Consider the following 13881-nt stretch of genomic DNA (forward strand, 5'->3'; position numbering starts at 1 on the left):
AAAAATCTCTACGAACCGAAAAGGGCTCGTAAAAACGTTGCTAACAAAGCGACGGTGCAAACTGAAAAAATGTTTTATTTAATATTTTAATAATAAACTCAACAGTCGATATGTAGGCCGTTCAGTAATTTATCCATAAAATGAATGAAATTATGTCGAAAGTTATACTCATTTCGTTAGAATTAATCATGATCAATTTACTCCTCGTTAACAGTTCATCACTCACCATGGAGTGACGGAGGTGCTGCCCTCTGCCACGCCACAGATGAATTATTAGCCAGATATATACCTGTGTATACCTAGTGAAAACTCAACCTGTGACCCTGGTATATAGAGGACGGCGGTGCCTGTGAATTGACTCCATTCAAAAACAGTCATCTTCATAATAAAGTTTATTCAGCCACTGTGTAATACACATGAAACTGCTTTACCATCTCAGGCTTATAAGAAATATGAAATAAAATAAAATAAGACCGACAAAAATAAGAAAAAAAAAGAAAAGAAAATGATGTGGATAAAAGCTTTCCTCTAAAAGTTAAAAGTCAACGTACATTTGCTTGGGAGAAAATTAAACGTTCATTAGCAGGGTGATTAGTGTCGTTCATAATCTTTTCAGTTTGGACGCCATCCTTTTCACATAAATGCTTCTAAGAGAGGGGAGATCCAACCCCAAGATTCTTGGGCACGTATCTGCAAGTACCATATGATCTATTGTTCTCCTCCTCTGTGGCTCGTTCAGATCATGTTGTTATGGCGACAGTTGTAACACTTTCAGTGCATCTGTAAAATTTTTACGTGCTACTAGTATGTAAAAGGAGGAAGAGGTGTCCCTCGAGATCGCCTTACCAGTGACCAAAAGCATGATAAGACCCTGTGAGAAATAAATTGCACACAAAAATTGCACATTTTAAACAGCTGATACTCTCAACTGCCACATTTCACAGCATTGCAGAGAGCAGACGACACGGTCGTTTGAGGAGAGGCAGGTGCTCCAGACAGATGTTTTACTTGGTGACCATATATATAATTGTGATGGATGAAATAAGTTGTTTGCCACTGTGAATCGCAGCTCAACTTAAACTCAATTCAACCATCTTTTTTCACTAAAATGCGTACGTATTTGCATTTTAGTTCCCTGTCTACTGACTCGCACAGAAGATGCTTAGAACTATATTATCGCAGTAGATACATCTATGGTTGACTCTCGCATCACCGCCAACAGTAAATTGTTCATAAATATCTAAGATGGAGTGTTTCGTGCATGTTATAACACTAACACGAGATACTGTAATTTGTATGACTAGATTGTCATACATCAAGATGTATACCTTATATCATCAGGGCGTTGAGCGCAAAAAGATTTTCCCTTTTAACCGATGTTTAAGAAAATTAAACCACCTTCTGGGAACGTTTAATATAAATTGAACAGGTCGTTTAAGTCATTTAACCATTGGTTGGTGCAAAACCAGCTGTGGATGGCCTACATATTTAGGTGGTAGACAGAGTGCAATGTTGCTAGGGTCAGCTGTGGATGGCCTACATATCTAGGTGGTAGACAGAGTGCAATGTTGCTAGGGTCAGCTGTGGATGGCCTACATATCTAGGTGGTAGACAGAGTGCAATGTTGCTAGGGTCAGCTGTGGATGGCCTACATATCTAGGTGGTAGACAGAGTGCAATGTTGCTAGGGTCAGCTGTGGATGGCCTACATATCTAGGTGGTAGACAGAGTGCAATGTTGCTAGGGTCAGCTGTGGATGGCCTACATATCTAGGTGGTAGACAGAGTGTAATGTTGCTAGGGCCAGCTGTGGATGGCCCACAGTATCCAGGGCACGGCAGCTGGTAAGTGCTGTCTCCCGAGGCATTGATCTAGGTGTTGACTAGAAGTCTTAATTTTACAAAGACCCCCAAATTTTGTTTTTCAAAATTCCCTGTAGAGGGCCCAATCACCCCCCCCCGCCCCTGGTGCTCGGGGCTGGTGTAGTCGGCAGAAGTGGTAAGGGTAAATCTACAGTAACACTGTACTAACGAAGTAATAAAGCATCAATCCTATGATGCCGTCGGTAGAACCACTCTTAAGCAGAGAAATAAGTGTCAGTGACCCTTTCGTCTGTATTCCCATTAATATGTACTGTACTTTAGATTACTAAGGTAATTGGGACTTGGAAATCCAGGGCAAAAACAGGGAAAACGAGAAGAAATGTGCATGTTCTAGAGAACGACCCCGGACAGTCAAATATTCAGAAGTGAAAAAATGTCAGAATTCAAAAGATTACCGTTTGAGTTCCCCTTCGTGGTTGTTGAGGACAAAAATGACTGATTGTAAGGGAAGACAAAATTGATAAAATAGTCAATTAGTGCTCCCTGCACCAACCCTTATTGGGGGGGAGTTCACATGTTTTCGCATCCCTCATTTTTCAAATAAAAATGTATTGCCTATCGGTTTGGCAAGGGAAAAGAAACCTTAATACTGTGATATGCTTTAAAACTGGATTTGGCATTTTCAACCCCTAAAAAATTAAAAGGAAGAAAAATCTGGACGATTCTGAAATTTGGCCACTAGGCTCGTTAAACATCTTATGATGAATGTTAACAAAAAATCCACTCAGCTCACCGAGCTTGCCGTTGTTTACAGGGTGTCGGCGCTATCTATCAATTTTAGCCGGATTAATGCTATAAATAACTGATGATCCAATTACGCGCCACTAATAATGTTCCTGATGTAAAATTGCATTTCGCTTAATCTTGATTCGTGGATGCAGAGTTTCTCATTAGAACTACTGAATTAAAGATTGGCAATGTGGGTTTTTGTTTGGATATTTATTAACATGAGATTTAGTGAGGAGAAGAGGTTTGTATTCATTTAAAGAGTAAATTTGGCAGTGTATGTGTTATTGTATAGGTCTATCAGAGATTGGACGTAAAACGCTCGGACTGACAATATTTTGTAAACTGTTCTTTTTTTCTCGCTGTTTTTATCAGTAGATAATGCCTGGTAGATAATGTCTGCGAAGTCTTCAACTAGTCTGTACAAAGGTTTCATGTGCATGAACAAATATGATCATGTACCTAACCTACTGAACGGCCACAAGCCCGGTCCGCGCACACTATGTGTAAGACACCTCAATTGCAAACTATGAGATTCCTGGTAATTTCAAGTCGATGGGAATGTATTTTTTTAAATGTTCACAGTACAACGATCCATATAAAGCAGTTTTTGAGTTCTACGTTTCAAAGTTTATGAGTATCTCTCGAAATGGAGATTGAAAATGGTGAATTGCAGTCCTAACTGTAAAACTTGTGTCTAGAACGCAACAACTGTATGCTTTAATTTCTTAACAGTTTTGGGAAGGGTAAGTTATAAAGTTAAGAAACGATTGTATAATCTGCAACCATGTTACAATTTCCCCTATTTCTCAACATTGACTTGTTTAATATGAAAAATTCCATCTAGAATGAATACAAAATAGCTATGAACGCACAGGGCACATCAGTGCCACGCTCTGACACTGTGACTGTCTAGTGTGCGTGTTGGATTAAATATTAGGACAGGCAAAATCAAGTCTACACAAATCATGTTTACTTTTATTTGTTTTTGCTTCATTTTTTAATTGAATCAAGCGTTTTATTTATTTATTTATTTATTATTTTTATTTGGGTTCAACGAATTTTCAAAAAGTGCTCTCTGTGGAGAAGAATGGGCCAGGTCAACACTGGAGGTCTCGCACACTCCATGAAGAGAGGCCACTAGCCTGTATCAGAGCCAGGGGAGGGGACACGTTACTGAACAATATACTACCATGTATGCAACACCATTGTATGCAAAACCATATTAAAACTATAGATATTTAAAAACTTGTTTTTCCTTCTTTGCCTACACTGTAATATATCTAGACGTAAAGGCAAGTTCGACTGCAGCATGATGCATCGTTGTAATTAATCAACCAGCATAGAGCATACATATATTTTATTCTTCTCTATAAATAAATAAATAAATCACATACAAATGTTTGGTTCTTCCTCTACTTGTTAATATCTCGACATGACCCGGTGATATGCTTAAAGCAACGTGGAACTCAGAGTTGTGAAAGATGTTCTTCCCTGGAGAGGAGGAATCTACTAGTTCAGTTATCGAAAAGAATTTGGTTTTCTATCGATTCATACATAAATGTTTGTTCACAAATATTTGTTCACGCACCTGGTAACTGAAAAAAGTAATACATTTCTTGCTCCTTCATTTGAATATATTATACTTTGTTATACGCTCTTTCAGACTTGAACGGTAATTCTGAATTCTACGTGTCATTCCCCTTCAGTGAGAGGGATAACAATTTTTTATTTTGGCGGGAAAAGTGCCATAAAAAGATTTTACTGAGGTAAACAACGATGTTCTCATACTAACCGATGGTAAATGACTCCGTTTTGACATTCAAAGTTAGTTGATTGTTTTTTTGAAAGTGTCTCTTAAGACGGTATTGCGGAGGGTAGCCTTGTAAGACGGTCCACATGGTCTGATGGCAAGCATAGATTTCAGAATAATTGCAATAACCGCCGTTTTGGTGGTAAAATGGAATTTATTATATGTCTATGTGTTGTTTACAATGTATTTAGTATGGCATTTTTGAATCTCATTTGAAGTGTTGTTAGAACTTTATCCCTCTAATATTTACATTGTGCATGATGCGTCAAAATGGCATGCCCTCTGAATTCCTTTTAATATATAGATATCGGGTCACATACAGATTCAGGGGTTGACACTTCTATTGTCCATTGTGTGTATTTGTACTTTTTGTTCCATTAGTGAGCTCATTAGTGTTCCACATGGAAAGTGTACATTAGCACATCAATATATCATGAAGTGATGTTACGGTACCCGTATGATGCGGAGTGAAAAAGCGTTAGTGAATTTCGTTCTTGGGCTAGTTGATCTCGATCCACACATTTGAACAACGACTACCCAAGATGAGGTGGTTCTTGCTTCGTCGTGCGATACTGGGTTTTCTTTGCTTTAGTTTTTGCCTTTTTGTCATCTCATTCATCGTGAGAGGTAAGACCCTCGTCTCTCTCTCTCTCTCTCTCTCTCTCTCTCTCTCTCTCTCTCTCTCATGAACAGCAGCGGCAACAACAAAAATAATGTCTGTGAGAACGATTATTATTCCAGTAAACATGTTAAGACGATAATTTGAACACTTTTCAATAGCTAATGCGGAAAATATAACCATAAGACATTTACGGTCTGAAATATTAAATTTTATATTTAAAAGACACTATTAATTCTAGGGCGTGTTGCGCGTGCTACTACTCACTTTAAGTGTACAGGTGGAAAGCATAATCATCACGCGTCTGAAATATTCAATTTTACACTTTAAGCTGCATTTAATGAATTCTAGGGCGTCTTATGCGTGATACTACTCATCTTAAGGTTGAGGAAAAGGTAGATCAGCTCGAGGCGACTACGATACCTATACAAGATATAATGGCAATGATGGGAAATGGACAGAGTGAAAATGACCAGGTAAGAAATCAGTGTAAAAATATCTATGCACCAAAGTGGACAATTTTGTACATTCCCTCCATCATACAATTAATAGGTTAGCGTGAAAAAGTTCTTTTATTATATCAAAACTGATGTGAATTCAAATACCTGGTGTTCGAGTGAAACAGAAAATTCCTTTTGCTAATGCTGATAAACAAAAAGAAAATATAAACACAGAAAAATAAATCAATCTTCAACAAATAGCACGGGGCGGGGCCCGCGGCAAACATTATCTTTCAGGAGGTAAATTTGGCCATATTTCCCTAAAAAGATAAACATATCTTGTTATGGTATACCCAATGAGCTGTTAACATACCGAGGGCAGGGAGTACGTGGCACACGTCATAACTCACTGACCGTTTGACCAACATGAGGTTGTCTTTTACAAATTTCAATTAATTTTTGTAGCTCAGACCCTTCGGTAGCACACCAACGAATGTTATGCATATTGTATGTACATACATTGAAGAAAAGCATTAAAGGGATAATAACTCTTTATTTCACAATAAGATCTTTATTTCACAATAAAAACATTGTGAGTAACTCATAGAAATATAATATATTCTGAGAGAACAGTTTCATTAGCTCTGTATGTATAAATTCAAATTACTGTTTTTCTTTTTATCAAGAGCTTGTAAAATATGTGGGTATTACCTCCAATATTTCTGTGACTGTCAGTCACCATCATCGGGGAGTAAATGACTAGGGTCATTTCACCTGGAATGAAAATCCAGGTCAATTGCCCCTAATCACTGGCCTTGTGTTGTAACTGTTACTTGCTCCCCCCGGGGCTCCTCTGCATCCCTCTGGAGCACCGTGAGGTAGATAGCTGGTAAATCATACCCCCCCCTGTCTGTTCAGGTCTGGTTGTTTGGTCCTGATGTGTACAGCTTCTGCTATTTTTCTTTGGAATGTCCAGTTTTCCCTCTCTATCACTTTCAGGCTGTCAAAGTCTATGTGGTGACCTGGATGTTTGCAGGTATGTTCTCCAAGGGCTGATTTCCAGTTGTTTTTGGCCACTGAGTCTTTGTGTTCTTTCATTCTTGTGGCTAATGGTCTTCCTGTCTCGCCAATGTATTCTCCTTGGCAGGTTCCACATTTGACTGAATATATCACACCACATTGCTCTCCTTGGGTTAGAGGATCCTTGGGCTTCACTAGTGCTTGTCTCAGCGTCCAACCTGGCTTATGGTGGAGTTTGATGTTATATTTTTTATAAACCCGGCTTAGTTTTTCTGACAGACCTTGGCAGTATGGTAACACTATACTCTGCTTTGCACCCTCAATGAGGCCCATTGCATCCTTTTCTTTGTCATGTCTGTTCTTGCCTCTTTTTTCCCCTTGTTTTAGTGCCCATTTTGGATATCCACATGCTAACAGGTCTTTTTCAATCTTCTTCCTTTCTGTTTGTTTGTCTTCTGTATCGGATATCACGGTCTCACATCGGTGGAAAAGTGAAGCTGGTACACTAAGTTTTTGCGAGGTTGGATGATGAGACGACCACTGTAAGTAGTGATCTGTGTTCGTGGCTTTCCTGTACACTGTGGTTTTAATCCGTTCTTTGTCTTTGGTCATCTTTACATCTAGCATTGGCAGAGAACCTTCTACATTTTCTTCTTCTATTGTGAAGTGTATGCTTTGGTGTTGTGCATTAATGTGTTCAAACAGTGCCTGCACATGCGTCTTCTTGGATACGACTCCTGTGTCATCAACATATCTTCCCCAGAACTTAGGTGGGTTGGGTGTTGTTTGGAGTGCTTTCATTTCAAATTCTTCCATGAAGATATTAGCTATGACTGGTGACAGGGGGGAACCCATTGCTGCTCCATAGGTCTGTTGGTAAAATTTTCCTTTGTACTGAAAGTAGGTGGTGTCCAAGGTCATAGCTAGTAGTTCGCCCATGTCTTCAGGTGTTAATGCTGTTCTACTTGCCCAGGTGGTGTCTTTTTGGCATCTGTTCACACACATTCCTACTACTTCATCACACGGGACGCTGGTGAACAAGGCGGAAACGTCAAAAGATACAAGTGTGTCATCCTTTTCAAGTGTTATACCTTTCAGCAGCTTAACGAGGTGTTGCGAGTTCTGTATATGGTATTTTGTTTTTCCGACAAGAGGCTTCAATAATTTTGCTAGGTGTTTTGCTAATTCATATGTAATAGAGTTTATCCCGGATACTATTGGTCTGACAGGATTGTCCTTTTTGTGTATTTTTGGAGTGGCGTAGAACCGGGGGGTCACTTCTGCTGTAGGGTATATCTTCTGGTATGTGGCATCATCAATCCTATTCTCTTTTCTGATGTTCTTCAACTTGTTGATAAGTCTTGTTTTCAGCTTCTGTGTTGGGTCTTTTGCTAATTGTTTGTATGTTGTTTCGTCCTTCAACAGGTTGTTACATTTTTCTTCATATTCATTCCTATCCATAGTAACCACTGCTTTCCCTTTATCTGCTGGTATTATAATGATGTCCTTATTATTCTTGAGGGACTTTATGGCGTTTCTTTCCCCTTTGGTCAAATTTGGTTTGGGTGGGTTACTGGATCTCAACGTTCCTACTACTTCATGTCTCAATTTAGCTGCTTGTTCTATATTCAATTTTTGACATGCCACTTCAGTCTGTATGATGACATCTCTCACAGGTAATTTGCTTGGTGCTATAGCATAATTGAGCCCTTTAGCCATTAGCTTCATTTCATCTTCAGTAGGTTGATAATTAGATAACACCTTGACCCACTTTTTCAGCTGTGTTCCTGTTAGGTCAACTTCAGTTACAGTGTTTGATTTTTCTATATGAACAGACAGGGGGGGTATGATTTACCAGCTATCTACCTCACGGTGCTCCAGAGGGATGCAGAGGAGCCCCGGGGGGAGCAAGTAACAGTTACAACACAAGGCCAGTGATTAGGGGCAATTGACCTGGATTTTCATTCCTGGTGAAATGACCCTAGTCATTTACTCCCCGATGATGGTGACTGACAGTCACAGAAATATTGGAGGTAATACCCACATATTTTACAAGCTCTTGATAAAAAGAAAAACAGTAATTTGAATAATATATTCTGTTTTACGACAAAAACAGCATTTAAAGCTATTATTCTGATATCTGAACTTGTCTTCAGATCACATGATCTCCACTGATGGCTATACTCTGTTATAATCTCTTAAGACATTTTAACAAAAAACCAAACTTTTTAGAAAAAAAAACAGGGACTAACTTTGAATGTAAAAATGGATTCATTAACCATTGGTAAGTGAGAGAAAATTGTTGTTAACTCCAGGAAAATTCATTTTTTGGCCAAAACGAGGAGTTATTATCCCTTTAAGCATATGTAGATTCTTAACCTGTTCTCATATAGGCGGCCCACAGGTAGTGCAGTGCACTGTCCTGAGGGGACTCCCAGGCTTAGTGCCCTGTGAGAGGACATGGGACCTCGACGTCAAGCTGAGGGTACTATTTTTGGTAGAATGGATTTTATTTTTGGACGTGAGACGTTAAAAAAATCAGTTTTATTATTATTACTATTTCATGAAGTGGCACTTTCCTTTGTCCTCCCCGATACAAGAGAGTTAGCACTATTCCTTTGATTACGCCGATGTCCACCAAAGTATAAAAGTCAGCTTTCAGTTTTGAAGTATCTATATATTATCCTTTCTGACGTCATTACAAAGCATCATGTCTACCCGTGACACTCCTGTCCCATTGTTACGTCATCTCGACGCAGGGTCGCGCTGTCCAAGGAAAGTCCGTGGTATCTGGCCAATGAGAGGGCTAGAATTATTTGGCGTGATAAAGTTAATGCAAATTTTAGGAAAATATTTTAATTATGTAATCCTATCTTTGATTATAGATCTACATAATCGGTAGGTTATGATGGATCGAACGCTTTGTTTTTGGCTTTATGACTTTGCTATCAGTGCGCACACCTGGGCCATTGATTGACTATAGGATTTGATATTGGTATAAATTGATCAATTCATCGGAAATATACAACGATCAACAGAGCACTGTAAAATTACAATAATTTTTTGTTCAAAATATAAGTCTCGGTTAGTGCTTTGACCATATCAGATGGTGCCTGGAATTTCGATTCCGAATGTATGTCTTTTATGTGTGCCTCAATTGAAAGGAGTCTCTGAGACTAGTTTGCTGTCAATTTTTAAAACACATGTTGTTAGTCGAAAATGTAATTTTATTGACATTTGTTCTTTGATTAATACACAAGAGTACGAATTATAAATACAGGTACAGACAGTTACATATGATTCTGCGATTGATTATTATGTATAAGATATAATTAAAGTTTCAGCAAAGATAAATTATCAACCCTTTTGAACGTGAAACCCAGTTACAAACATACATGTAGGTGTGTGCACGCGCACGTGTGTGTGTGTGTGTGTGTGTGTGTGTGTGTGTTTGTGTGTGTGAGAGAGAGAAAGAGGGAGACTTACATTATGATTCAATGCCTTCAAAATGTACCTGTCGATCAAGCCAAGTGTATAAACTATTATGGATCTAAACGAGGTCAAGATAAACATCTGGTTTTATGGACAGTGTGAGGAGCACCAAGATGTCAAATAATGCAGAACCTCTTATAACTTTCAGCAGAGCGAATTGGATGATGACGTAATTCCCGAAGAATGGCTTGAGGAAATACGAAGAAGAAAGAAACTTGTGTCCGAGGCATGCGAGAAGTTTAAAACTGTAAAAATACCTCTGACAAAAGAATGGATTGAAGAAAACGGCGACCATCTCATCGTAGAAGACAAGTATAAAATCATTTATTGCCGCGTACCTAAATCTGGGAACACAAGTTGGAAGCGCTTATTGCTAGCACTGTCTGGTATTATAAACGATACTTCTATGGCTCATAGCAAAAACGGATTAAACCCTCGTGATTCGGTTGAAAAATATTTGCATACGTTGGATACGCTGTCGTTTTCGGAAGCAAAACAAAAACTTAAGACCCACTTGAAAGTTATGTATCTTAGGCACCCCTTAGAACGATTACTTTCTGCATATCGTAATAAGTTGGAAAGAGATCCTTGGACACATGATGGTGTCTCTTCGCAAGTGGTTCCATACGTTATGAAGCACTATCGCGGTGTAGAACCCATTCTTCCCGTCAGTGTTAGCCAAAGCCGTGGACGGATATCTGGTGTCCTTCCATCTGGAGAAGAGTTCAGTTTTCCAAAAGACAAACCTCCAAGTTGGGTACCAAAGATAACATTTGAAGAATTCCTTCGTTACGTTGGTGACAATCCAAACTTTCTGAATGGTCATTGGGCACCCCCAAACGATTTATGTCACCCATGCGTCATTCAATATGACATCATAGGGTATTTTGGGACAATAAGCGAAGATGCAAACAACATTTTGAAACTAGTGCATGCATACCCAGCATTCAAATTTCCAAATATGTACCTTAATCCAGAAACAACGTCTGATTTGTTGAACAGATATTATTCAACAGTATCAAAATCGACGTTGCAGAAAATTCGTCCAATTTACGCTCTTGATGCAGCAATGTCAGCAGCTAATTTACGTATTTAGTTAAAGATGTATTTGAAGTTGATTTTTCGCCACAAAAGCCATCCAAATGCCACCAAATCCAAATAGTGTATCTTAGAGGAATATCAAAATATATCACTTAATATTAACTGAAAAATGATATTTGAAAGTATTTTTCTGCTTGCTTTCTGTGCTGTAAATCAACGGGGCAGATACCAGTAGACAGGCTAGATAAGTAGGTCAAATTTGCGACACATTTAAAGAAGGTGCAGTTTATAGCTCTTTTTGGCTCATCGTGTCATTAGTTCATTAAATAAATTGAATAATTTTTCATCCTTTGGCATGTAAATATTATTTGAATTGTATTAAAAAGCAGTAGAAGTAAAACGCTTTATAGGCGTTAATGAGGATTCACGTTCCACAAACGTTCGGTTCAAATGTGCCTTTAAACTGAGTTTGCTTTCTGTTAGCACGTTATTGTATTTAGATTGTCAACCATCTAGGGACAGAAGGCCAAGCATGGGGAGAACCTCACAGCAATGCCTGCACTAACTTTTCTTGGTCAACGACCAAAATACAACGCTGAGTCAATGTCACATTATGACGGCGTTTTGATGTGGCTGGATCAACATTGATTTGACGTTGAGTTTAGGTAGTTCAACGGCGATTCAACGTCCCAACCTGTTTTCAACGTTGATCCAATGTCACTATGCCTGCTGGGTCAATATCGGCATTATAGATGGATAAATAAATACGGAATTTAAATGAACATATATCTTGTTATATATTTTAAATGAAACTGGTTTTATTATCTGAAACTAAAATGGATGTAAATATTGCTGTTTGCATAAAAAACAGAAAAGCAGCAAACACATATATAGGCCTACCCACACTTTATATGTACATCTTCACACATACACACACTTTATATATATCTACACATATACCCACACTTTATATACATCTATACATATACCCACACTTTATATACATCTATACATATACCCACACTTTATATACATCTACACATATACCCACACTTTATATACATCTACACATATACCCACACTTTATATACATCTACACATATACACACACTTTATATACATCTATACATATACCCACACTTTATATACATCTACACATATACCCACACTTTATATACATCTATACATATACCCACACTTTATATACATCTACACATATACCCACACTTTATATACATCTACACATATACACACACTTTATATACATCTATACATATACCCACACTTTATATACATATATACATATACCCACACTTTATATACATCTATACATATACCCACACTTTATATACATCTACACATATACTGAGTACGACAATGAATAGGAAGGCTTATAAAATAAAGGCGCCATGAATTAATAAATTTTAGTTTTCATTCCGTGTTTGATCGCCCTATTTTTTCCCCCAAGACCCGTGCATGTTGATCAAACGTTGATTTCCTATTAATTATTAAAGGAAAGGTCATTGACGTTTTTATTCTATTTTTTTTTTTAATTATGGATATAATTTTATCACAATGCCTGAATTGATACTGAGTCATGATTATTTCCAACTTGCCAAGTTTCATCCAGATCAGATGATAATTGGCAATATTGTAGAGTTTTAAACAGTCCTTAAGATAGACTTCTGCGAAAGAGGGTTCATGACTGAATGGAATGTTAGTCTCATTTCAATTGTTAACAGCTGTTTCCACGTCTATATAAGGGCAGGAACCACCAAATAATTTTCATTTGACGACCATACTATGAAATATTTATGAAACTGCCTGAACAAATAATTTGGTGAAATATTCCTTATCCCATAACATAACTCCTAAAGACACAAAAATACACTGTTGAAGTACTACTTTTTTCACCGTCAGTACGTGAACACGTGCAGCCTTCTTGTTTGTAAACAAACCACTCTCTGTCAGTATAGCTCCTTCCGCCAGAGGCCCCACACTGCACGACACCTGCACTGTGAAAACAGTGTTCAGCTCCTTAACACATTTCTAAGCGCATGTTTTGTCTCATTTTTTCGACGCATTTAGCTCCTTAGCACATTTAGCTCCTTAACATGCTATAACATGCTACACGCTTTTAGACCAAATGTGTTTAGCAGTATGACGCGTTTGACGCCTAACAAATGTAGGGTGTAGTTGTTAACTTTTAGGCGTTAAGGGTTTCAACTGTTTTAGTCACACACACACAAAGTCACGGCCACCTTTAACTGCTATAGCTTTATCTATAACAGTGTACCGTGAACTGTCAACATCGTTGACTTTCCACCATCATATTTACAGCTGGATTGATCCATCCTTGTGTTAGCTAAACTTGCGAGGGAGTTTATTAGAGTGTATTTCTGAAAAACAAGATAGGAAAATTCAGTAGTTCAATAAAGATACTAAACAACAGTCATTTTATTTTAAAACACCTTTTTTTCATATTTGGATAAAATGCGTTACGGTAGTGATGTCTATTTATTTTTTCCGGAAGTAATGAACAATAGAACATCAGAATGATGGTGGGGTATTCATTATAATAGTCAAATTAAACTTTCATCACATGCTGGTTATTTCAGTACCGATAGTCCGAATATTCTACAATTCGCACCGCTCTAGTCGCCGACTAACCCCAAGCCCATTTTGGAATTAACCGCTAACTGTGGTTCAAACAGCATAAGACGTGTTTTGGTTATTTATAAAAAAGGTTTTCAAAACATTATATAATGTTTTTCCAGAATGTTATAAAAACGCTGATAAAACTCCACAAAATAACGTTATCATTAAATTTTCTACAAATTATAACGTTA

The 13881-nt window shown here is 37.9% G+C and overlaps 1 protein-coding gene across 1 annotated transcript; it reads left to right on the forward strand.

The window, feature by feature from the left end:
- The first annotated feature begins 4576 nt into the window (after window positions 1–4576).
- Window positions 4577–12211, forward strand: LOC106162252 (carbohydrate sulfotransferase 11). The gene is made up of 3 exons (XM_087014105.1): window positions 4577–5047; window positions 5391–5515; window positions 10140–12211. The coding sequence occupies exons 1-3, from the start codon at window positions 4963–4965 to the stop codon at window positions 11085–11087; spliced, it is 1158 nt and encodes a 385-aa protein (XP_086870231.1). The 5' UTR covers window positions 4577–4962; the 3' UTR covers window positions 11088–12211.
- The last annotated feature ends 1670 nt before the right edge of the window (window positions 12212–13881 follow it).

The sequence above is a fragment of the Lingula anatina genome, chromosome 5 (assembly GCF_051362555.1).
Source record: "Lingula anatina isolate TDL-2025a chromosome 5, LinAna3.0, whole genome shotgun sequence".
Lineage (NCBI taxonomy): Eukaryota > Metazoa > Brachiopoda > Lingulata > Lingulida > Lingulidae > Lingula > Lingula anatina.